The 24,638-nt window shown below is 43.1% G+C and overlaps 1 protein-coding gene across 1 annotated transcript; it reads left to right on the top strand.

Annotated features, from left to right (window-relative positions):
* Positions 1 to 3,998: 3,998 nt before the first annotated feature.
* PGPEP1L (pyroglutamyl-peptidase I like) lies at positions 3,999 to 22,970 on the top strand. The gene is made up of 5 exons (XM_039491784.1): positions 3,999 to 4,112; positions 6,476 to 6,528; positions 18,960 to 19,076; positions 21,644 to 21,873; positions 22,805 to 22,970. Exons 1-5 carry the CDS (start codon positions 4,079 to 4,081, stop codon positions 22,968 to 22,970), a joined length of 600 nt encoding a protein of 199 aa, XP_039347718.1. The 5' UTR covers positions 3,999 to 4,078.
* Positions 22,971 to 24,638: the final 1,668 nt, after the last annotated feature.

Below are 24,638 nucleotides of genomic sequence, written 5' to 3'. Positions count from 1 at the left end.
TATACAGGCATATAACACTAAATGGTTCGAGCACTTAAGTTAATAAAAACTAAATTTTTATTAAACCATTATAGGACTGTCGATTTAATGAAACCTTAACATTCTTCTAACATGCACAAATATATGAAATCACAAGCCTCAACAATTTTATTAATTCATTCTCCGAAAGCAGCAGCCTCTTATCAGAGTCATTTGGGAAACTGCTGAAGACAATTCCGAGCTGAAGTGTCCTGCATTTTAGGGCATACGGCCAGTGAACCTTCCATGAAAGATTACAAATAAGTGAAAATACACATAGATGACCTCGTTCTCTGCTATATGTATTGCAGATATCAGTTACCTATTTCATTAACATTGTAAAAAAATAGCATGTAGATCTTGAGCATGCCCAGTCAATTGTTATTTCAGCATGCACAGACGTTATACTGAACAAAGTTGAATTACACTAGAACATCTGTAATAATAAACATTAGCATTTCATGGCTTCAAAGCACAGTTCAACTAGTCCTCAGTGCACACCTACAAGGTAGATATTATCCCAGATACAGAGCAATTATGAGATTTACCACAGAGCAAGTTAAATAGACTGTATTGCCCAGTAGAACATTTATGCTGGAATTTCAAGAGAGGTTTCAGAGATCATCTTTATGAAACTAAGAGAACTGATGAAAAACTTATTTAAAATTGCATAACTTTTTATGATCCTGACTAGAAGACAACTCTGGTATGTTGTGGTTACAGGCAGAGTATCATAGGGAAAAGTTTTACTAACTAGTTATACTGAGAACTTACACCAGTAAAGAATTAGTAGATAGGCCACATACCTAAAAGATGAGATACATAACATCAGGGTCAGTTAACTGAAGTCAATGGGAAATTTTGGCTCATTTAGGACTGCAAGGACTCTGCTCCACGTCTGCAATATATTATTCTTCAGACCTGTAAGTTTCTGGGTGAATATTGTGCAACATATTGCATATTCAGGAATATCACTAAGTAAATGTTTAGCTTTAGCACATAGATTAATTGATATAGTCTAAGGCCAGAAGAAACTATTGTCATAATCTAACCTGCCCTCCTGTATAACACAGGCCAGGGAACTTCCCCAAATTATTTCTAAAGCTGATCTTTTAGAAAAACATTCAATCTTGATTTAAAAATCATTGGTAATGAAGAATCCACCACAACCCTTGGTAAATTGTTCCAATGGTTAATTACTCTTAAAAATTTACGTCTTATTTTCAGTCTGAATTTGTCTAGTTTCAACTTCCAGCCATTGGATCATATTATACCTTTTTCTGCTAGATTGAAGAGCCCATTAGTAAATATTTGACCCCTATATAGGTAAGTCACCCCTTAAGAGAGAGAAGGTTAAGCTAAATAGATTGAGCTTCATGAGTCTATAACTATAAAGCATGTTTTCTAATCTTTTAATCATGCTCTTGGCTATTCTCTGAACCCTTGCCAGTTTATCAACACCTTCTTGAATAGTGGACACCAGAACTGGACATAGTATTTCAGCAGTAGTCACGCTGGTGCCAAATACAGAGGTAAAATAACTCTCTACTCCTATTCAAGATTCCCCTTGTAGTGCAGCGGCGGTTGTCCCTCCCCCTCTGGATCTCCTCACTACGTCACCGGGATCACTGCCAAATATCGGGGGGGATTAGAAAGCCAGTTGCTCTCAGTGGGCGGGGCACCAATCTGTGGGCTCTGGCCCTCAGGTGGGGACAGAGCTAACGAGCAGGGCGGAGCTGACAAGCTGTCTATAGTCTCAGGCCCTCAGTCAGGGCAAAGCAATTAAGCAGACCATGGGCCCTGACCTTCAAGCAGGGCAAACCTCCCAAGACGACTATGGGCTCTGTCCCTCAGTCAGGGGCGGAGCAAATGGGTAGTCTATGGGCTCTGGTCCTCAGGCAATTGGCAGACAATGCAGGCCGTTTGACCTGTGGTGGGGAGGCTGCCACCCCAGGGTTGGGGGGTGGCATTGGGGGACCTGGACCCACCTGACTTCACTGGGTCCGAGCCCAGGGCCCGAAGAGTGGTGCAGTGGCGAAGTATTCGGCCACCAGGTCAGCAGGAATTCCAGCCACAACACACTGACCTGGATACTGGCAGCAACGCAGCCTGATTGTAGTCAGCTGTCCCTGGGCTTCTTCCTCCCCTCGGGGTGTACCTCGATCCCAGGGTCGTCCTCCATCTCAGCCTGCCTTAGGCCCGCTGCGCTGCTGACCGGGAGCGTCCGAAGTAAGCCTGTGCCCCAACCCTGAGTCCTGACCCCTTGCTCCAGCCCTGAGCCTCCCTCCAAACCTGGAGCCCTCTCCTGCACTCCAAACCCCTCATCCCTGGCCCCACCCCTGAGCCTACACCCTAGCCCAGAGCCAGTACCCCCTCCTGGACCCCAACCCTGAGCCCCCCAAAACCAGAGCCTTCTTCTGCACCCCAGAGCCCTGACCTCCCTGAACCCCAACTCCCTGACCCAGCCCAGAGCCCCAGCCCACACCCTGAACCCTTCATCCCCCCCATCCCAAACCCCTGCCTCAATCTGCAGCCCCCTCCCACTCTCTGAATCCCTCAGCCCCACCCCCAGCCTGGAGCCCCCTCCTGCACCACAAACCCCTCATCCCCACCCCAGAGCCTGCATCCCCAGCCAGAGCCCTCACCCCCTCCCGCATCCCAACTCCCTGCTTCAACCCGCAGCCCCCTTCTGAACCCCAAACCCCTCATCCCCACCCCACGCGGGGCCTCGGGGAAGAGGCAGGCTGGGCTGTTCGGTTTTGTGCGATTAGAAAGTTGGCAACCCAATGCTCCAGCAGTGGCGGTCCAGAGAGAGGCATCTGTCTCCCTCAGCAGCTCCCCTGCAGACTCGGTCTCCTCCTGGGTCAGGGCGCTGCCTGGCTCGGCAGCAGTGACAGAGGTTTGCCGCAAGACAGGCGCATCTGTCTTTTCCTGGCTGGGCTCTAACTGAGCTGGAGGTTCCACCTTTTGTACTTCCTGTCCCACCTCTCAACTTCTGGTGGGAGGGGCGAGTCCGGCCTGACTCTGTCTACCTGGGCACAGAGAGTGGTTCCTCCCCTCTGGCTTGGAGGGAGGCCACACCACCTCACTACACTCGTTTATGCTTCCAAGAATTGCATTAGCACTTTTGGCCACTGTATTATACAACTCATGTTCAGCTGATTATCCATCATGACCCCAAAATCTTTTTCAATCATTGCTTCTCAGAATAGATTTCCCCATACTAGAAGTATGGCCTACATTCTTTGTGGCTAGATGTATACATTTACCCATATTAAAACACATTAAACCCCATATTGTTTGCTTGCATCCAACTTACCATACATAGCATTCATCTATTTGATGTTTATTTTAAAATATGTAAGGAACTCAGACATTATGGTGCTGAGCATAGTATCAAAATCAAGTTAAATTAGCTAGATAGTCAGATAATTACTCTGATGCTATAGTGAGGAGTGGGTATCTATAAATATATGTGGGTTTTTGCAAACAAAACATTTAAGACAATGAGAAAGAAAATTTAAGTGGGGTAGAAATGGATAGATATGTATTTGTAGTTAGTCACTCTGCTTAACTAAGGGGAGAAAAACGCAGTGGATGACAAATGTGCTATAAATAACTTGTAACAAGTAACAACTTAGTCTAATTAGTTTGTACATTAAAATTTTTCTGATCTAAAACATAGCTGAACATTTTATAAAAATGTTTTTCAGGCTCTTCTTTGTTTCTTAAACACAGTTTTAAGACTTCTAAAAAAAGAAAAAGAGAAAAGAGAAAGCAAACTTCAGGCAGTACTGGTCAGACCTCTCTCTAAACAGAGACATAATAATTTACACATTGAAAGAGTTATGCGATTCCCAAATCATGTCTGTCACATGAATCCAAACTTGTCTCAGTCTGATGAAGTCTTTTTCACTGTCCAATAGGAACCCGCATGTTTCAGAACGGCTTGGAAAAAAAGGGTGTTCCAAATCAGGCAGATTACTACAGATGTCTGAATGACGATACTGTTGTTTAGAACTGAAAGACTACCAGATTTCACGTTCTGGAGCTAAGTTTCATGGATTCAAATTCCAACACTGTGGTTGTGACTGGTAAGTTTTTTGATTTTTTTTTTTTTTTTTTACATTTGCTTCCTCTTTTAGCCAGCCTTGGAATGCACACATGCCCAATCTTTGTCATAAATGGTTCCCTGGAGGGAAATACAGTAGCAACTGGTCATTGTATCAATTCCAAATGGAAAATACCTCACTGCTGTGCCTTCCTAAGAAAAATCAGATGCATCTCTCTCCTTTATTGCCAACCAGTTTGGTTAGCTGCTCCCTTTCTCTCTCTTTTAAAAAAGAAATCATTGACGACATCTTCTCCTGTCCAAGTTGTGTAGCTGTCGGCAGTATAAACTGTTAGATGAACCTGACCCAAAAGGAGCAAAATTAGGTTGCATCAAGCCGCCACATAATCAGGGTCTAGAATTAGAACAACACATGGCAAATTTCAGGGTCTCGGTTTCATGGCAAGGTAAGAGAAAAATCACAGCCTCATCACTGCTAAACTAGCCCATTAAAATTCAATATACCAGATAAGCACACCTGAGCATGCAGGTCAAGGCACCAGATTTGAAAGTTTTCTCGCTAGCTATAGGTAATGCTGAATCACAACTGCAGACCCACCAACTAGAGAGGTTTTTGAACTTTAAAAGGTTAAAACTCTTAAGGAATGCTGCTACCCACTGTAGCTCTTGACATGCAAGTTGCTGGATAATTTTCCACTATAGGGCATCTGAGGACGTAGGGATGGGGCTGAAGCTACATCAACATGTTTGCCCATGATGAGCTCCTTGTTAGCTTTTCCCCTTACATGGTCATTAGGTAGAGACTCCACTTGTTGAAACAGCTTTAGAATGATGTGTCTGTTAGATGCACAGGTGCCGCTTAGAGGTAATATAGATAATTATCATAGCATGCCTCAATCCCATTTTCACCTGCTTGTAATATAAACTTGCTGGCGTTGCTCACAGCTTTATCATCAACTACCTAATAATATTTCAGCCAATTTGATTTCTATGTTGGCTTAACTATTTCAATACAGTAAGACCCTCTTACAGTGATTTCTTTTAATAAAACAGCTTTACCCTAAGCAATAGTTTTCTGACCACAGCTGTAATTTACATATTGCATTGTGATCCAGTTCAGAATTTACATTTTGCTATAAACAGCGTTTCACTCTGACTTGGTCCCACTATATTCTTCACTGAAAGTGAAGTGGAACAAGCATGGAATGATCTACATTTCCTTTTCGGGAAGAAAGGGGGGTCCTTTATTTACACACACACACACACACACACACACACACACACACACGACAGTGAAGCCTGTGAAACTCATTGCCACAAGTTATCATTGCGACTAAAAGATCAGTATGATTTTAAAAAAAGGATTAGATATTTGTAGGAAGAAAAGGGGAAAAAAGGAAGAAAAATAAAAAAGAAAGGGAAAAGGAAAAGACAAATACTGGAAGCAATTTAAGGCAGGTGTACCATGCAGGTGGCCTAAAAAAATGTTTGTTTGTTTTTTTTTAAAAAACAGAGTCACTGCAGCCTTTATACTATAGCTAAGGCTGTATAGTTTTCATTGAAGTAACGTACTTTTTTAGGAACCAAAAGGGCAAATTTTATGCATGTCTACAGATATTTTATTACATTTTTTATACTCTTTTTCATTGGGGTTTGTTTATTTCAAAAATTATGTGCTTTAAAAAATGGGGATTAAAATAGCTTTACAGGCTTACCTGTATTAGTTGTTCCACTGACCAGGATCTAAGACATTGCCTACAATCCACAAATGCAGACTATGTGTTGTGATTTGGGATGGGGATGCAGAGATTGGGATGAGTAGAGCTAGTGGGGAATTTTTTAAATTAATGTTTTTCCTGACAAAATGCCCTTTCAACCAAAAAGAAAAGTGGTATTTTTTTCATTTTTGATGGAAAATTTTTAACAAGAAATTGATTTTCTTTTTTCAAAAAACTGTCCATTCATCTCAATGGGCAACCCCTTTCACTTTTTCTCCACCTTTTCCACATGGAAAAAAGATAAGTGAGAGAAAGTGGAGGAGGTTTTTCCTACCAAAACAAAGCAATTTTTTTTCAAAACATTTAAAAGAAAATTCATTAAAACATGATCATGAAATATACTTTACCTTTTTCAATAAGTCAATACCTTTTTCAGCCCCCCCCCCGGAGCGCTGCTTTACCACGTTATATCCGAATTCGTGTTATATCGGGGTAGAGATGTAATAGAATTCCCTTAAGTATTACAAAGGCTGTGTCTATCCAGTCGACTCATAGTCCACAACCAAGAATATCAAGGTCAAAAAGAACAAGTACATGAGTGCATATAATCCAACTCATGGTACTTGGAGTTCAAGCACAGTTTAATAGCACTTTTCTTTGATTTCAGGCTTTGGTCCGTTTCGACAACACCTCATTAACTCTAGCTGGGAAGCAGTGAAGGTAAGAACCGAAGAGCTTTTTCATGCAGGTCCATGTAGGAAACAAGAAAGGGGGATGCTTTGACTATAACTTCATTCCTTCCATTGTTTGTCCATAGCCCAAAGCTGCTTCTTTTGTAATGCACTCAAAAAAAAAAAAAAAAAAAAAGAAGAGGGCAGAGGAAAAAGCAGAAACTGCTGAATGAGTAAAAGATGAAAATGCAGATATTACTTATAATGCTTAATTTTGCTTTGAGGTTTTAAAATCTGCTTTTAAGTGACAGCCTTGCCTTGAAGAATTTAAAAACTGAACATATTTTTGCTGTCGTGCCAGAACACCACCTTCCAGCATCAAAGCAAATGCAAAGGCAATACGTTTGTTGTATTTCAGGGGACATCTGCTAAATGAACGGAACTAAAATTGTATATTTACACACACGCATATATACACACACACACAACAACCTTAATTATAGAAATTGGAAAATAATCACTTTACTACAACAATCCCGAATAGTCTGTGGAGGATCCTCATTACCCACCAACATGTTAGATCACTACGAGCAAAGATCATGCAGTGTCCCTTGGCTCTGAGTGTGCCTTTTTGCTCAACTTTGCCTTCCCACTTTCAGTTGTTACCAGTCTCCACTGTTAATACTGAAAAACAAAATTATTTAGCTATGGGTTTTCCCACTGCTGAACTCTGTAACAAAAACATCCCTGAATTCCACCTTGCTACAGCCAAGGAAGATGAGATTTGGAAATTCCTTTTTGCTCCCCAACCACATGGGAGATCTGAACACATCTAGGAGACTCATATTTGATCATTTCATCAATCTACTGCAGGTGTTAAAAAAATGGTGGTTTTCAATTAATATTTGGAGGAGTCCATATTTCCTGGCAAGCACCATTTCCCCAAATAAGTTCAGGTAAATTTCAGATTATGTTTCAAAAGCATAACTTAAAAGGCTCATCTGGTGTTAAACCAACCAAACCTCACTTCCTCTAATCTGATTTAGGGTTGTTGCACTCAGACATAAGGGGAGGCTGAACTTGACAAATTTCAGCAGCAGGCATGTGGCTAACTGTAAAATAATAGCCTATTCCATTATATTTGAAAACTGCACTTATTGTACCAGCAGGTTTTATATGATTTATTAGTTGGGTATTTTAGTACCATAGCGCTCTCAAAAAGGTTAAAGGCTGTTGTATGTATTTCTGAGCAGCAGAAGCAGCTACAGATTTCTGCTGAGTGTGTATACGCATCATCTCTGTTCAGTACAATTTCCAGCCATTTGTAACACACAAAATGGCTGCTGCAGGTTTCAACGCACAACCTCACCCCCATTCCACTTCCTCTCCTTGGGTATTTACTTGTACAATTAATTTAAGAAAAAGTCGTTCACACAAGCTATATCAATGTACTTTGCTGAGTCACATGGACAGCCAGAATTGCAAAACAGAAAAGAGATTATGAAAATGTGATCTGAAGTGAGATGGAGGATGGATGAGGTGGAGAGATTGAAGGGTGGGGAGAGAACAGGTCTGGATGATAGAAAAGCGGAAGATGCAGAGAATAATAGTGAGTGTGCACAGCAGGACTGAGAGGAGCCCAGGGAAAGATGAACCGAGGTGGTGGTCACGGTCTGATAGGTTGGCTGAAACATGTCCTAAAGAAAACAAGAAAAAGAGAAAGATCGGTGCAAGATTCATCTGGATCATTGAATACATGAGGCGCCAATAGAGTAACAGCAAAAGTAAGACATTTGTGCACCATAATAACTGTACTTGTTGATGATGCAGTGTTCACTGCTACAAGATTACATCCTTTATGCAAGCTGTAATGATAGCTATTGAAGATTTGACTTTAATTAAATTGAAGTGCAGTAAAGCCAAGATTATTGAGATACTCCCTGTTGGCAAATTTTCTCCAGGATCAAAGCAGAAACCAACTCCTCTAGGAATACAGTTGTCTTCAATGAATGTGTACAGGAGAGGGCAGGAGATGGGGACACAGATCAGCACTGGAGGGGGATCTTAGCGTTTGGAAGAAGAAATCCATTAGCCATTCAGTGAAGTGATGAGGAGGAAGGTAATCCAATCCCCGTAGGCTACTAAAAGCAGAACACATACTTCGGTTGTACCTTTCAGTACCCCAAGCATATCAGGAGGCTTATAAGTTATCCCAACCTGAGCTTGATGTACACCCCAAACCACAAATATTTATCACTTGACAATACGCTTGGTCATCACCACCTGATTTCCATTGGTCCTAATTTTAGACACAGTATCATCTTATCCTGGTTGAAAATAAAATACGTTCTTTATCTGCAAGCAGAACAGCCTAAGGCCAGAACGCGCTGATGAAACAAGTTTTTGTAACATCATGTCATGTGCCTTCTGTGCCAGGAAATTATGTAACGATAGGTATTTTTAATTATAGAATGTTTTAGCTAAGTCACGGATCACAGAGATCAAATCCCCTTCCTTCGGCTCCAACACCCTGTATGTGGGATTAGTTTCTGCTTGTATTGGAGATACTGCCTCGGTTTCTGATTCCATTGTGGTGCAAGGAAGCAAAATCTAGATGATGGAAAGAACTATGCAGCAAAACAAGAAGAGTCTGGAAGTTTGATAGACCAGTGAGTTGTTCTGGCTGGCCTATGCTTAAATAGCAATCTGGGGCCAAATCTGTGTGTGGATCACTAAGTGATGCAAGGCAATCCTGCCACCCCAGAGGACCAACCATTAACACACCCAGATTCAATATAAAAAGGACTGTACAGTAGTAGCAGCTTTACTGACCACATCCATTCAGGCTGGCTGGCTATCTAGAACTAGCTGGCTCTCCCCTAAACACTGCCTCACCATGAGGGTTTGTGTAAAAAGCCAGTCCCTGCAGGGCAGCCACTTGCCACCTATTTGTAGGTCAGAGTTTAGCTTAATCCCCAGTTCCTGCAGGAGCATGGCAGCAATCACAGAACCAAAAAGCATCGATGCAGTTTCACCGTCAAGATTCTTTAGCATGGAGCATTATAGGCAGATTCCTCTCATCCTGGGAGCAAAGACTTCTCTCCCTTGGGCCATACCTTTCCTCTTAAAGCCCTGCTTCCTTAAGACCACCCAGCTGCTGGGCCCTCCATCTCAGGTTGGCAGCTTCAAACCTCTCTCCTCAGGGAGTGGCGGGTACTTTGCTTTTCCACATGATTACTGAGCCCTTCTCCTTGCTAGTTGTAGGATACACTCCCCCATCCCAGCCGCACGGATCCATTGAGAGCAGTCTTTCCTTCTGTTATTTCAAAGCATTAGTCATGCTTTGGAGCACAGTGCCTCTCTATTTTCGGTGACTAGGCTGAATTCTCCTTTTTTGCCATCCTGAGGAGCCAGAACACAAGAATGAACTAGCCAGTCTAGGTCCATGACTGCTACCAGGCTCTGAACTCATTCATACTGTTCTGGAAAGAGACATTGTGATGGGGTGTCCCAGGCCCTTCGAGGCCCCCTGCTCCTACCACACCCAGGAAAGGAGCAGTGAAGGTAAGTCCTCCAGGCCTGCCTAGAAAGGCTGCAAGGAAGCAGCCAATCAGAGCACAGCGGGCACAGTTAAAAGGAGTGCAGGGCTTGAGTTAGTCAGTTCTGGGCTGGGACCAGAGGAGTAAGGAAGGGTGCTTCTTGCTTGATGCTGGAGCTCCAGGGTTGGGTTCTGTTGGAATTGGCATTTGGTGAGGGAGAGAAGGAGTTGAGAACATTAGCCCTGAGGTAAGGATGAAGAGGAAGGGGCTACATGGGAAGCAGTCCAGGGAATGCAGCAGCAGCAACTATTAAAGAAAGCAACAGGTGGTGGCTATTTGTAGGGTCCCTAGAGTTGGGACCTGGTACTCCCACTGGCTCCTGGGAAAGCAGCTTAAGCCCAAGTGATAAGACTCAGTATTAAGTCCGTTAATGGCTATTAGACAGGATGGGTAAGGAATGGTGTCCCTAGCCTCTGTTTGTCAGAGGGTGGGGATGGATGGCAGGAGAGAGATCACTTGATCAATACCTGTTAGGTCCACTCCCTCTGGGACACCTGGAATTGGCCACTGTTGGTAGACAGGATACTGGGCTGGATGGACCTTTGGTCTGACCCAGTATGGCCGTTCTTATGTTCTTATTAAAAGCCTGAGAAACGGGCTAGAATTTAAACAGAACACCAGAGAACTACTGAGGACAAAGTCACCAGGGAGAAAGCCCTGGGAACAATGCTCTATACCAGTACAGGCATGGCCAAGAAGGTACTGAGGACTGAGCCCAGAGACAAGGCTGAAGACATTAACAAGGGCACAAGGACAGGACTTTTTATCCTGGAAGTAGTTCCTTCCTGGATTGAGCCACTGAAGACCTGCCTGACAAGAGCGACAGCCAACAGAGGGGACCGGGAGCAGAGAGAGGGGGCAGGAGACGCTCACGAGACAGCTAAAAGGATTTTGCACTCCTAGTTGGTAAAATACTGCATTTGATTGCCTATTTTGTGATATAAATAAAATACACAAAGCATGTGAATACCTGCCACGTTTGCATTAGCATGAGTTCACATCTCAGTTTGAGAAGATACACACGCATGGCATCCATCAGCATTACTGGGAGTTGCATCCATAGATGTCCCATTCATCAGAAAATATACCGCTTTAGTATTTAGGGGAAAGGACAAATCAAAAGGAAGTGAAGATATAAGTGGTTCCGTCAATTCAGGGTCACTGAGCAATGCTTCAAAGTTTTTACTAAACACATGGCCTGGCACGGTTGACTAGTGCTGGAAAGACTGAGCTTTCCTTTTAGAAATCTGTCTTTGTAAAGTCTTTCATGGCTCTTATAACTCCAGTCACCTGAAATACCCTCTTAAAATATGCATGAAAGTGCAGCAGCAACTTTTAACTCTTGAAACGTGGAGCATAATTTTCACTCTATGGGAAAGCAACACACACAATATATTTACCTCAGCTCAGCTGGCAAATTGCAGTCAGTGATTGTAGAGACAAGGTGGGTGAGGTACTAGCTTTTATTGGAGCAGACCTGAAGGAGAGCTCTGTGAAAGCTCAAAAAGTTTGTTTCTTTCACCAACTGAAGTTGGTCTATAAAAAGATTGTACCTCACTCAACTTGTCTCTCTAATATCCTGGGACCAGCATGACTACAACACCACTGCAAACAGTCAGTGATTATGACAGGTTGGCTGCTCAGTGTCATTCACAGTTCCCTCAGAATCACAAATGTCTTGAATTATTTACTTCATACTATAGATCCACCTAGTCCCCTCCACCTGACCCTGTTTCTCTCCTCCAAAGAAGGTCAAGTGTCTGCCATGTGACAGCAGCCAGTTACCAAGTCAGCACAATGCAGGATCAAGCTCCGGGTCCCAACTCCATAACAGGACTCAAGCCTAAACACAGTGGCAAAACTCAGCATAATTAGTCTATGATGATTGCATTAAAAGAGAAATTGTCAACTACTTCTAGGAGCCAGTTTTTCTAGCAGCGGCTGAGAGACAGGCTTCAAGCCCTGTTCTTTATTCAGCCATTGACTCTGTGATTTTAGGAAATGTGTCACTGATTTAACCTCTCTAACTCACTTTAACCAGCAGTGAAGAGAGTGCTATTTTATTTACCTCAGAAGGTTTTAATGGAGCTTAATTAATGTTTTTAAAGTGCTTTGAAATCCTTCAGTGAACACATACAGAGAATTGAAAGCTATTTTTAAAAGGTTTTTAATTTCAATGTTTCAAGTTTCCTTTATTTATAAAACATTCTGAGGAGCTAAAAGTATATCTGCAGCCCTTTAAAAAACTTTTTTACATTTATTTACGTTTGGTAAATATATATTTTAATTCCCTTATTCTTACCCCAGCACAACACTGTTAGGATCTTTTATAACACAGCATGTGCAAATATGCCAGCATGATTCTGGGCCTAATCTGCATGAACAGTTACTTTAAAATGTGTGTGAAATCATGGTAGCTGACTGCATGAAAATGCAGTTGTGTATCTATCTAGGTACTGCTACCCCATTTTGACCTGAGCAGTTAGCCAATATTTGGAGTCTTGTGGATTGTTTCCATTAAGAGAAGTTGGTAACGGAGTCCTGTTTCCTTAAACACAATAGGACTCAAACAGGAAGCACTTTTTTTGTTCATGGTTTCAAGCCTCTTTCCAGCCAGTCCTCTGCCCAAAAATCTCCCTTCTCTTCGGGCTGTCTTTCCAGGGAATCTCTTGCTGTCTGCTTGGCCTCTCTCTGCCTGTTCTCTGGCTGCTGCTTAGAGACACACACCACCAAACAATACCCAGCAAAACTCTTCCATCCCCATAGCTCACTCTCTGAGCAGCCTCGTGTGTGGCTTGTGTATTGTTTCAACTAACTTCAAAAAAGGACTTTAACAGCTTCTTACATTTATTCTGAATGAAGGGATAATTACACCCACCAGCTTCACCACGTCACACCCAACCTCCATCATAACAGTATGTATTTGGTCCTCATCACTATAATATCAACGTGGCCCATAATATTTAATTGATTATCATCTTCATAGCAACCCTATAGAGCAGTGTTTCCCAAACTCGGGTTCGTGAATGTTACAGGGGGTTCTCGGGGAAAAATTCCCTAATGGCGGATAGAGCCGTCCCCAGGGACCCCGGGCAGCAATAGTGTCTCAATGTTTCACTGTACTCCCTGTCAGTATCCATCTGTTGTTTCTTGTCTTAGGGCAGGTCTACATTACAGCCGGGATCGATGCTCTGAGATCAATCCACCGGTGGTCGATTTAGTGGGTCTAGTGAAGACCCTCCAGATTGACAGCAGATCGCTCTCCAATTGACCCCTGTACTCTACCACCGACAAGAAGAGTAAGGTAAGTCGATGGGAGATTTTCTCCCGTCGACCCCCCACAGTGTAGAACCTGTGGTAACTCGACCTAAGGTATGTCGACTCCAGCTACGTTATTCACGTAGCTGGAGTTGCGTAGCGTAGGTCGACTTTTGGTGGTAGTGTAGACATAGCCTTATACTAAGATGTAAGATCTTTGAGGCAGGGGCTGTCTTTTTATTCTGTGTTTGGACAATACTTAGCACAATGGAAGTCATGGTCCATGACTACAGCTGTAAGGAACTATAGTAATACAGAAATAGGCCATGTCTACACTACAAACTTTGGTCAACACAAGTTACATTGGCGTACAGTCACCAACGTTGGTATACTTGTGTCAGTGCAAAGTGCAGTGCACCATGGGTAGTATCAGAGTGCCACATGCTGCCATCTGGCACAATTCTTTTGGGATAGAAATGACCCAGGGATCTCTGGGAACTAGGGGTCAAATTCCCAGCATGCAATTTCTCCATCCCCTAATACCATCCATATCCCATAATTTCTGCACTTTAAAACCTGGGGACAAATTTCAGTGTCCACCATCTCTGACAGAAGCACGGAGCCCTCAGAGATCTGCACTATTCTCATGAACACTGGAAGTACAGGACACGATTTTCCTGTATTTGCAGACCTGCAGGAAGTACCACATCCACGGGGCACATGGCAATTTATTCGAAGAGAATTTGCTGACAGTGAAAAACAATCCAAGGTTGTTGGCAGGAGCAGCTCTAGGATTTGCGCCGCCCCAAGCAGGGCGGCACGCCGCGGGGGGCGCTCTGGCGGTTGCCAGTCCCGCGGCTCCGGTGGACCTCCTGCAGATGTGCCTGCGGAGGGTCCGCTGGTCCCGCGGCTTCGGTGGAGCATCCGCAGGCATGCCTGCGGGAGGTCCACCGGAGCCGTGGGACCAGCGGACCCTCCGCAGGCACGTCTGCAGGAGGTCCACCGAAGCCGCCTGCCGCCCTCCCGCGGGACGCCGCCCCAAGCGCGCGCTTGGCGTGCTGGGGTCTGGAGCCGGCCCTGGTTGTCAGGGGTGTTCATGGATGACGGTGGTACTTCTGGGCCTGTGAAATGAGCACTGACTGGTGGGATTGCATTGTAATGCAGGTATGGGATGACTAGCAGTGGCTGCAGAACTTTTGGATGCAGTCCAGGGACATGAGAAAAATGTTGCATTGACAGCAGAGAAGCGAATGGTGATCACCCTGTGGAAGCCTGCAATGCTGGATTGTTACTGGTCAGTGGGAAATCATTTTGGAGTTGAAAAATCCAAAGTTTGGGCCATTGCCAGGCAAGTGAGTAGGGTCATTAAATTGTCTCCTGCTGTGCATGACTGTGACTCTCTGCAATGTGCTGGATGTTGTGGATGATTTGCACCTATGGAGACCCCAACTGTGGTGTGCTGATTGATGGCACGCATACCCCTATTTTGACACCTTGCCATAGAATACCATAGAAAGGGCTATTTCTGTACAGATGTGCAAAGCATTGGTGGATTACTGCGGATGCTTCACTGCTACTGGGATGGGCTGATCAGAGAAGGTGAATGACGTGTGCAACTTTAACAGCAGAGGACTTTTCAGAAATCTGCAAGCACGGACATTCTTTTCTGAGTGGTGGATTACCTCTGGCAATATTGAAATGCCAAGAGTGATTCTGGGACCCAGCCTATCCCTTGCTCTCCTGGGCTCAAGAAGCCATTCACTGGTCACCTCAACAACACAAGGGAAGATTCAACTAACGGCTCAGCAGGCACGGAATGACTGTTGAATATGCTTTTTGTAGACTGAAGGGATGCTGATGCTGTGCACTGGCTAGATTGGTTATAGCTGCCTGTTGTGCCCTGCATAATGTCTGTGAGGCAAAGCCCCAGCTACAGTAAGTCTGGCCTACCAGGAGCTGGGGGAGGGGGAAGGATTTCTGTTGCCTGAAGCAATACAATTTCAGTCCGGATTCCACAGGTATGAGCAAAGGGCACTGAATATTGGCACTGTTTTCCACAGGCAGTAGCAGTTTTAGCTGATGCGGCTAACAAAAGCACAGAGCACACAGCTGCTATTGGTATGCCGAAGCCGCCCGGGCTCATATGTCGCTAACTTGTTTACTGCAATGGTGCCAGCTGAACTCATTGCAAAGTGGCGTGGACAAGCGTCCTTCCGTGGAGGCAGCCGTCCTTATTAGAAACCTTACAAACCTTTGGGAGAGGATTGCAGAGTATCTCTATGAAAGTTTAATCGAGATGTCTCAGGAGGGTGAAAGGGACCATCCCTATGTACATAAACTGCTCCACATGCTCCTCCTTCACACCCAGCTTAACCCTACAGGAGAATGAAAAGCACACGCCAACTCTACCTTTCTTTGTTGTACCTCTACCTCTTGTAATATGAGTAAAACAATTAAAAGTCAGTACCCCTGCCTTGTTAAGGGGGCCTGGGCTGGGCGCCATCCTTAAATTTAACCATTGTAAAGAAAAACGCATGCACACACTTACCTGAGGTCCCTTCCCCTTCATCAGGCTCATCCGTGCTCACCTGGAGGGACTGGCTAGACTGGGGCAGTCTCAAACAGGTCCTGGCTCGTGATAGGGCTGCAGCCTCCTGCCATCTCTCTCCCCCTGTTTCTCCGCCTCACTGTTCGTGGCAGGAGTCTCTGTCTGGGACTCCTCGGGGGTATCCATGGTGCTGTGCTGGGTACTGGGCGTCTCCACCAAGTAGGACATGCAGTTTGTTGTAATAGCGGCTGGCCTCTGGCTCAGCATTAAATCGATTGGTTTCCCTGGCCTGCCTAGCCAAGTTCTTTTGCTTTCATGCAGCACTGCTGCTGATCCTGGTCATACCCCTTTGCCTGCCTCCCTCCACGCAATCTGCTCATAGATGTCCACGTTACTGTGGCTGGTCCATAGCCGTGCCTGCACAGCATCTTCTCACCACAGGCCCAGGAGACCCAATACCTCCTATCTACTCCTGGCAGGATTGTGTGGAGCCAGCCTGTTGGTTGGACAGTTGCGCAGAAAAAGGAAGAGCTGCTAGGTGTGCTTGCCACTCTGGGCAATCAGGAAAAGGCATTTTAAAAACAAGCAGGAGGTTTGAAAGGAGGTGAGGGGGGGTAGCTTCCAGTCTCCATGACTCCAGGGCAGCGGAGTTTACAACTGAGACCAGAGCGGTCAATGTCGCAGGGAATGTGGCATTCTGGGACCGCTGCTGGAGGACTCGTAGGGTCGACACAGGTCACACAGTACCTACATTAGCACTGCACTAACCTCAGTAGATTGACCATGGCTCCACCCTGTTTGAGGAGGTGGTGTTATTGCATTGCAATGACAGGGTGGGTACATCATCCAGAGAAATTTGAGTGTAGAGACATGCACAGATAGGCTGAGGCAAAGCGGCTTACGTCAACCTAAATCTGTAGTGTACATCAGCCTAAATAATAATAAAGCACTTATTAAGGATCTAACAGAGAATGTTTCTTCCTTTCTGTCCCCGATACAGTCTTCAGCACTTTGCTGCTGATCAGAGTTTCTCCTGTATAAACTATGGGCCAAATTCACGCCTGTGTGTGTCGCCATTGATATAGATGGAGCAATACCAGGAATGAATTTGGCCTAGTCGGTTACAATTCAAACTAAGAGTTCAAGAAGTGAATGACAGCAGAAGCTTTAACATTTATTTTCGGTCTTCATGTCTTACAGAGAATTTACAATCAGTCACATTACCAAGGCCTTGCAGTTAAAAGAGGAAAAATCTCATTAAATATTCAAATTAAATATGCGTTAAAAAATAAAATGCTAATCGTAAATTGGCACGGGCTTTATTTTTTTTGGAAGCAGAGAGACAGCACTGCATTCTTAAGCAAAGACGATACAACGGCCTCTCAAAGACTGTCAGTGCCCAGAGGAAAAAGGGCTGGCAATGTTCTCTAAATGTGTTTACTTCCCCACAGGCATTGTTTCCTTGCTCGTGTCACATAGTTTATTGAGCAGAGCTAATCAATGTTTCCGCTGACAAGAAAATTGGAACCGTTTATTTAGGAAGCCAGTGATCAAGGGCAAATTTCCCAGTCCACACACTTTAGACCTGGGCTCCTTCCATGCAAGCGACCCTAGTGAGAAACAGGTCCACTTTCCCTTAAAGGCACTGGGATGCTCTCCCACCATGCCTCTTCCCCAGTACACACCTAGTTTCCCACCAGACCCTTCCCTAACACAGACCAGATTCCTTCTGCAGATGCCTACTTCCCACAGCAGACCTACCTCATGGCTTACCAACCACTCCCCTGCTCCCTTGCCCTTAAGCCCTGACCAGAATCCCCCCATGATTCATCCATTAACCATCGGAACAATTTACCAAGGATCAGGGTGGACTCTCCATCAGTGGCAATTTCTAAATCAAGATTGATGTTTTGCTAAAATATATGCTTCTGCTTCCAACAGGAATTAATTCAGGGAAGTCCTATGGCCTGCGGAGTACAGGTGGTCAGACTGGTTAATCATAATGGTCCCTTCTGCCCTTATAACATATGAATCCTTATGAATCTTCTGGATGCCCCTTTCGATGACAATTTCCTCATTTTGTCTTTTGAGGGTGGTTGGCTGGCCCCTCCACCAATCTAACTCTTTAGATGGTTCCATTATTTCTCTCACTCCAAATCCAGAGCAAGAAACCAAATTCTTCAGGGAAAGCATTGGTGTTCATGTCTTTTATAGGCAAAGCATAAGGAGAATCCCATCCCAATAGGTGGCATTTCCCTATATTGAGGAACCCCCTACAGCAGCTAGGCAGATGTTCCACAGTACAGGGAAACCTTGTCCGTTACATCTGGAGTTCCTTGCACTGATAAAATCACCAAGCCTGAAAGAAGTAATCAAACAACAAATATGGCCCCTTCTCACATATTTGATTACAACTCTCTGCTATTAATAAAATAAAGCTGCATATACACCAGGGGTATTTCCCAGGGCCAACCTTTTTCCTTGTCGACAGTGAGGTAATTCCTCTTTGTCCAAAGCACCTAAAACTAGAATAAGCCCTAGAAAACAGCATAAGGGAGCGTGCTGCTTTGGCAGAAGTTGGATTAGATATCCTTGTGGGAATTTTGTATGATCTGTGTCTCAGCAGAAGTTTGGCTCTCAAGTCCTCTGAAGGGACAGTGTTGGTTATATCAAGGGTTATAAAACATTTTTCATGAATTGCACATCTTGAGAGAGATGATATACATTATACAAATGGTCCATAGAGATGGCTGGTCATATGTTCTTAGTTCTTCTCCTTGTTTCCAGTGGCTAAATCACTTTAAAAGTAGCTAAAATATATTAAATATTTTCCTAATGTCACTTTCTCAGGTAAGCCATTGCTTTTTGCCAAAGAGATGTTTGGTTATCGGGGGAAGGGATATGGTCCACACAATCAGTACTAGGGAAGTTGTCCATGGACTATTTGGGAACCGCTAGGGTAGATACGTTGCATTGCGATATACCCTCTGAATCGAACCAAAGTCTGATTTTTCACATCGTCCTTTGAGACAATCTAATGCTTTTCAACCCTGTGTTGCTTCTTTCTATGTAGAGGAGATGTCCAAGTTAGGCCTTGGTGAAAACATAGATCTACACATCATGCAACTGCCAGTGGCTTACCAAAAAGCAAAGGATCTCATCTGTAAGATATGGGGGACTCTTCAACCACTAGTGAGTGATCATTATATAGTTGAATTTTTTTCGCTTAAATTAAAATTGAACCAAATAATACAATGTCTGTTCAGAATGTGGATACAGCTTGTCCACTAGATATAGTCAGAAAAAAACAGGATAGAAAAAGAGGGTGGAACTCCTGAGCGTGTGCCGAGAGGTAGGGTAGATGGAACAAAGAAACCTATTTGAGCTTTAAAAACCTCTCCCTCTTTTCAGCACATGAAATAAAGGGTAATATCATTCAACCACCTGAAGTGATAGTGAGCAATGGAATATAATTTTGTCCCTCTGAGACAGGCAAAATGGACAATCAGGTCTTTGAAGGACACTGCTGTGGAGTGTTTTCATAGTTACAGCCACCAAGAATATTGGTGCCAATGATTCTCTATATTTTTCATTCTGTGAAACACTTCATCAGAGACAGAGCCCTTACATGATCTCACTTTCTCCTCCCACCCTCTTACTGAGTGAAACAATATGAGAACCATTCTGTGGACCATCACCAAAGACTTCATGAGCCACTGGTGATCTACCACTGGAAATAGTTATGCTGGCAACCTGCATGAGGAGGGTCTTTCCCAAAAGAAGTCATTCAGTTGCTAGAATGGCTTCTGGCAGCTCTTAACAAGGATCTGATGGAGAGGGAAAGAGAAATTAGATCATGACCCAAAAGTGAACCCTAGCCAGACCACAGATGGACTCAATGCCTGTTTGTTCAGAGTGTGAGCTGTAGCAGAGGTAGCTGAATGTGTGAACAAAGCTAGTGTAGCTCTGGGCAAAAAGCGAAAGGGATGAAGTGCTGGATTCTGTGACAGTAGCTAACTTAAGCTCAGAAAAACAAACATGGAAAAATACACGGGGAGATTGGCATGCACATCTGAGAAAGCATGGGTTTTGGAGGAATATTTCTCTCCTGTATCTAGTTTAGATGGGGTGGTGGTGGTGCAGAGATACAGAATCCTTTGGTTCCTTCACAGCAATCAAATGACAGCTGAAGAGAAGAGAGCCCTTTACGTGCTAAACAAACATCTCCTACAGTACCTAGTCATCTATCTAGGTTCTTAGATGATGCTCATGATCAGGGTATTAGAGTGTGTAGCCTTATAGGACAGGATGACTGCTAACCATTACTCATTACATATCAGTGTAAGAAATCTACCACATGAATGTTTGAGAAGTTTAAAGGAACAGCTATTGTTCAAGAGGTGAATGTACACACCTTAGATACATTTTTGGGCAAGTGATCGATTTGGTTTTTACTGGATCCCCATAAAAAAAAAACTTCCTCTTATGAAAGGAAACTAGATCAACACAGAATGTCAGGCTTTTTAACAATGTTTTTTGTGAAATAAATTTGAATCAGTTGTATACATATCACCACTAGGAAAAAATGTTTACACTTTAAAAAAAAATTAGAAAAGAAAATAGTTCATTATTGAATCTTGAGGTATTACATGGACTGGTAAAGTTGTAATTGTTTGATAGTTATGAAATGTGTATTTTACCGCACTAAAGCATGTTCCTCTCAGTAGACAATCAGGAGCACCTAATGAGAATCAGGAACATAAAGAACATCACTTCTGCCTAATAGTGATGCATTTATCTGGTATCAAGTGATCAAATGACACTTTGATATAGTGATGAGCATGTATAAAATATATATGCATAAAATAGTCCTGGCCTACAACCCATTGATAAATACAGATTTGGGGCCAAACCTTGCAATCCATTAAATTGAAGTTTTGGATGCACAAGAAGTTTTGGGTGTGCAAGAAACTCAGGATTTCAGCTCTAAAGGAAGAACTACAGGAAGTATTTCTTACTCCAGCATTTTCATCCAACAGAGTATTTGTCATTTTAAAATGAGGCTTTAAAAAAAAAATCTTCTTTGCTTAGTTGGGAAAACTATAGCTCAGTGGTTTGAGCATTGGCCTGCTAAACCCAGGCTTGTGAGTTCAATCCTTGAGGGGGCCATTTAAGGGTCTGGGGATGGGTCCTGCTTTGAGCAGGGGGTTGGGCTAGATGACCTCCTGAGGTCCCTTCCCACCCTGACATTCTATGAAAAGCTGCTGACTTTGATAGCTTGATTAAGAGGATTCTCTGTCCTGAGGGCAAAATAATTTGGAGTAGGTCCTTAAAAACTCCCCAAAATATCTGTGTATGTCAGACATTATTGTGGTGGTGCAGTTTAAAGTGTCAGCTAAAGATTTATGATGAAAATTGGTGCAACTTGATGCACATACTAATGAGGAAATAGTTTAGCTTTTAACAACGGTGCTGTATGCAGAACAGGGAAAGAACCGCTGTAAATTACAAAAAGGTGCTGCATATATCCTTGTGCTGGTTTCCTAATCTGACTCGTCGTTTGTTTTATCTGAAGTCCAAATTTGGTCTACATTACAAAGAGTTATCTAAGTTTTCTGTGAAGAGGAGCTGTAAGACAGACACTCCACCTTGGAGCTGGTATTTCATCAACTGCTTGGTGCTATTGCATTGGATGTTTTTAAAAACAGGTCTGTCATTTTCATTTCCTGTTATTCACTCTGGTGGGGGCAAAAAACCAGCTCACTGTTCACATTGGACTCGCTTCATCCTCCAAAGCAATCATCATCCTTGAACAGTGTGGGAAGAACAAAGGCTACAAAGAGATGGATGTTTGTGGTTTTTGCCCAGAAGATGGCTGTTGTCTGTTAGACGGCCCAGAAAAGATTGAGTCTACAATTAATATGAAAACTCTCTGGAAAAACATTTCGGTGGAAGGAATTGATGTCGTCTATTCCAGAGATGCAGGAAGGTAACACATTATTAGTGGGAGAGGAAATGAAAGCAGCTCATTTCACCTTCAAGAATCATTACAAGTACTTGCTCCCCTACCAATACACATCTCTACTTAAAGTTAACAATCACAGGTGTGAAAAGGACACAAGGGACTGAAAATTTAGACTGATGATTTGCACAAAAAGTAAGGCCAATGGAAATGTTTCCTTGGATTTGTAAATTCCAGTAGAAACGATTTTTAAAACAAAATATGACAGTGACCCAATTTTTTCAGCACTGTGCAAGATAATGAGAAACCGATTCTGACTAGCCACTGACTTTAATCTACTTTCATTGTCCAAACAGGGCGAGGCAGACAAAAGGTGAAGGAGCAGCCTTCAGAATAAACAAATTCATTTTAAATTTGTTTCTTTAAAAAGAAAAAGTGTCTATGGTAACTAACAATTTTTTAAACAATCTTTAAAACAAACAAAAACCAGGATTCTTGAAGGTTATTTTCAGAGTGTTTGGGTCTTGGAGTGATGTGATATGAGAAAAGGGAAGAATTTATCCAGCAAGTATCTTACACAGACAACATTTTTTTGAAATTGTGCTACTTTTATGTAGGGGGCTGGGAAGTGGGGCTATAGTTGTGTGTGTTTGTGTGTATGTGTGCGCGTACACATACAGCTGGGTAATTTTCCAATCTAATTTCGTTTATGTGATCTCACAAAGCAATGCATGTATAGTGATTTTTATTTTGCAGAAGCTATTAAGTGGGTGTCCATCAAATCAAGCCAGCACGCAAGGAATGTTTGTTTCTCAACTGTTTGGGGTTTTTTTTTTAATTTCCATTTTTCCTAATACAAAGCACATAAACCAAATCTGGCTTAACTGCTTAAACTGTGTTTAATTAAATCCAAGTTTAGCTTTCCTTAATTCTGCTTTTTTTTTTTTAAATGTTGTAGGTACATCTGTGATTATGCCTATTATACCTCTCTGTATTATGGTAATGGAAAAGCAGCTTTTATACACGTGCCGCCATTATCCAAATTGGTAACAGCAGACTTTCTAGGAAAAGCACTACAAATAATTATCTTAGAGATGTTAAAGCAGTGTGGGGAAAAAGAATGAATAAAAAGGATGGTTTACAGAAGACATGCAAGTTTCTCAGAATACAGTAAAATTATTTTACCTTCCTGGAACTGAGGCAACCCTTAAGATTAAAAAAAAAACAAAAGTATTTCATAGCGTGGGAGTGCAGAATTAAAATATGTTCCAAAATCCTACAATAACTTTAGCAAATTTTTCATTACATAAAAAACTTGAAAGTAAAACAAATTACAAAGGAAAAAAATGTAAACAATCTTAGGGGAACACCAGTGACTGGTGATTTATCTTGCTAAATGGTAACAAATTTACTTCTGATTTAGGATACAAGGAAAATTCTCAAGAAAATGGTATTTAAAAGGCTACCTTGCCCAACCCCCAAAGACTTGTGAAATGAAATGTCAAGATACAAATTGCTTTAAAAAGCACTTTGAAAGTTTGTTCCTGCTGTCTGATATGCAGGTAGACTTCGTACAGCTTACATAATAAATTGCAGTGATGTGTATGATTACGACCATACAAAATTACAACTTCCTATATACACAAGGGAGAATTTTTTCCCCCAAGCCCAGCAGAATAGATCAGCCATACGATGTGGAAAATCACATGCAATGCTCCCATCTTGTGGGCCTTTAAAATCAGCCCCCCACACACACTCAGCAGTTTCCCTTTATATGCCAAACTACTGTTCCCTCCTCAAAAACTCACAAAGCTTTTCAGTGGTGACCCTTGCATTTGCTTTCAGGATGCATTAGCAGGAACCACCTTTGAAAGGCTTAGTTAGTGTGTTTTTAGGGAGAGAGCTGTCATTTGGCACGAAGGAGATGGTATCACTTCCTGCTGGTACTGTGCGCCTGCGCATCCAAAGCAGACAGTAAACGTCTCCTAATAATTAGGGATTACAACAGAAAATGGATTTTTCCAATTTGGCAACAACAATTCAGTTATTAGGCTGGATTTTAATCACAAGGAAAGAACACTTACCCCATGCTCTAGATGTCCATGCTGTCAATGAAAAAGGCAATACTTATACACAGGATAGCACAGGGAAGAGACTCTCAGGTCAGATGGTCCCAGGCCATTCAAGGCTTTATAGATCAAAACCCAACAGCTTACATTCCCACCGGAAGGGCAACTCATGGAGCACCAGTGCTGCATGCTTTGTCAGGGCAGACTATCCCATTTAAAAAGAGTAGGCTGCTGCAGTCTACCCTAGAGTTTCAGCTTCTGAATGGATTTACAGGTGTCATTTCTCAAGACAAGTATTGCCGCAATCCAAGCTCACACCAATAAAGGCACGGATCATGGTAGGACCGTCTCATGTAAGAGGAAAGAATGACCTTTTAGCCACACTGAGGGAAAGCGGAGTCTTGGTCACTGCTGCCATTATATCATCAAAAGCAGCTGGGAATCAAACCAGAATCCTTGGTAACGAACAGTGACATGTTTTCAGCCAAATCCTTTCCCTGCTCTCATCCACGTCTCATTCGCAGACAAACACGTTAAAATAGACTTCCATACTACATTCTCTGGACTGGATGGGACACAGGCATGCAGTAGAGTGTCACTGTTGCACTCAAAGCACCTCAGCCCATATCCTCCTTGGTAACCTCACTAATGGCTTCACACACACGCTGAATAATAAGGGCTTGGCTACACTTACAAATTTGCAGCGCTGCAGCAGGGTGTGAA

The sequence above is a fragment of the Mauremys reevesii genome, linkage group 10, assembly GCF_016161935.1.
Source record: "Mauremys reevesii isolate NIE-2019 linkage group 10, ASM1616193v1, whole genome shotgun sequence".
Lineage (NCBI taxonomy): Eukaryota > Metazoa > Chordata > Testudines > Geoemydidae > Mauremys > Mauremys reevesii.
The sequence above is the reverse complement of the archived record's forward strand: the minus strand, read 5'-3'. Positions and strand labels throughout refer to the sequence as shown.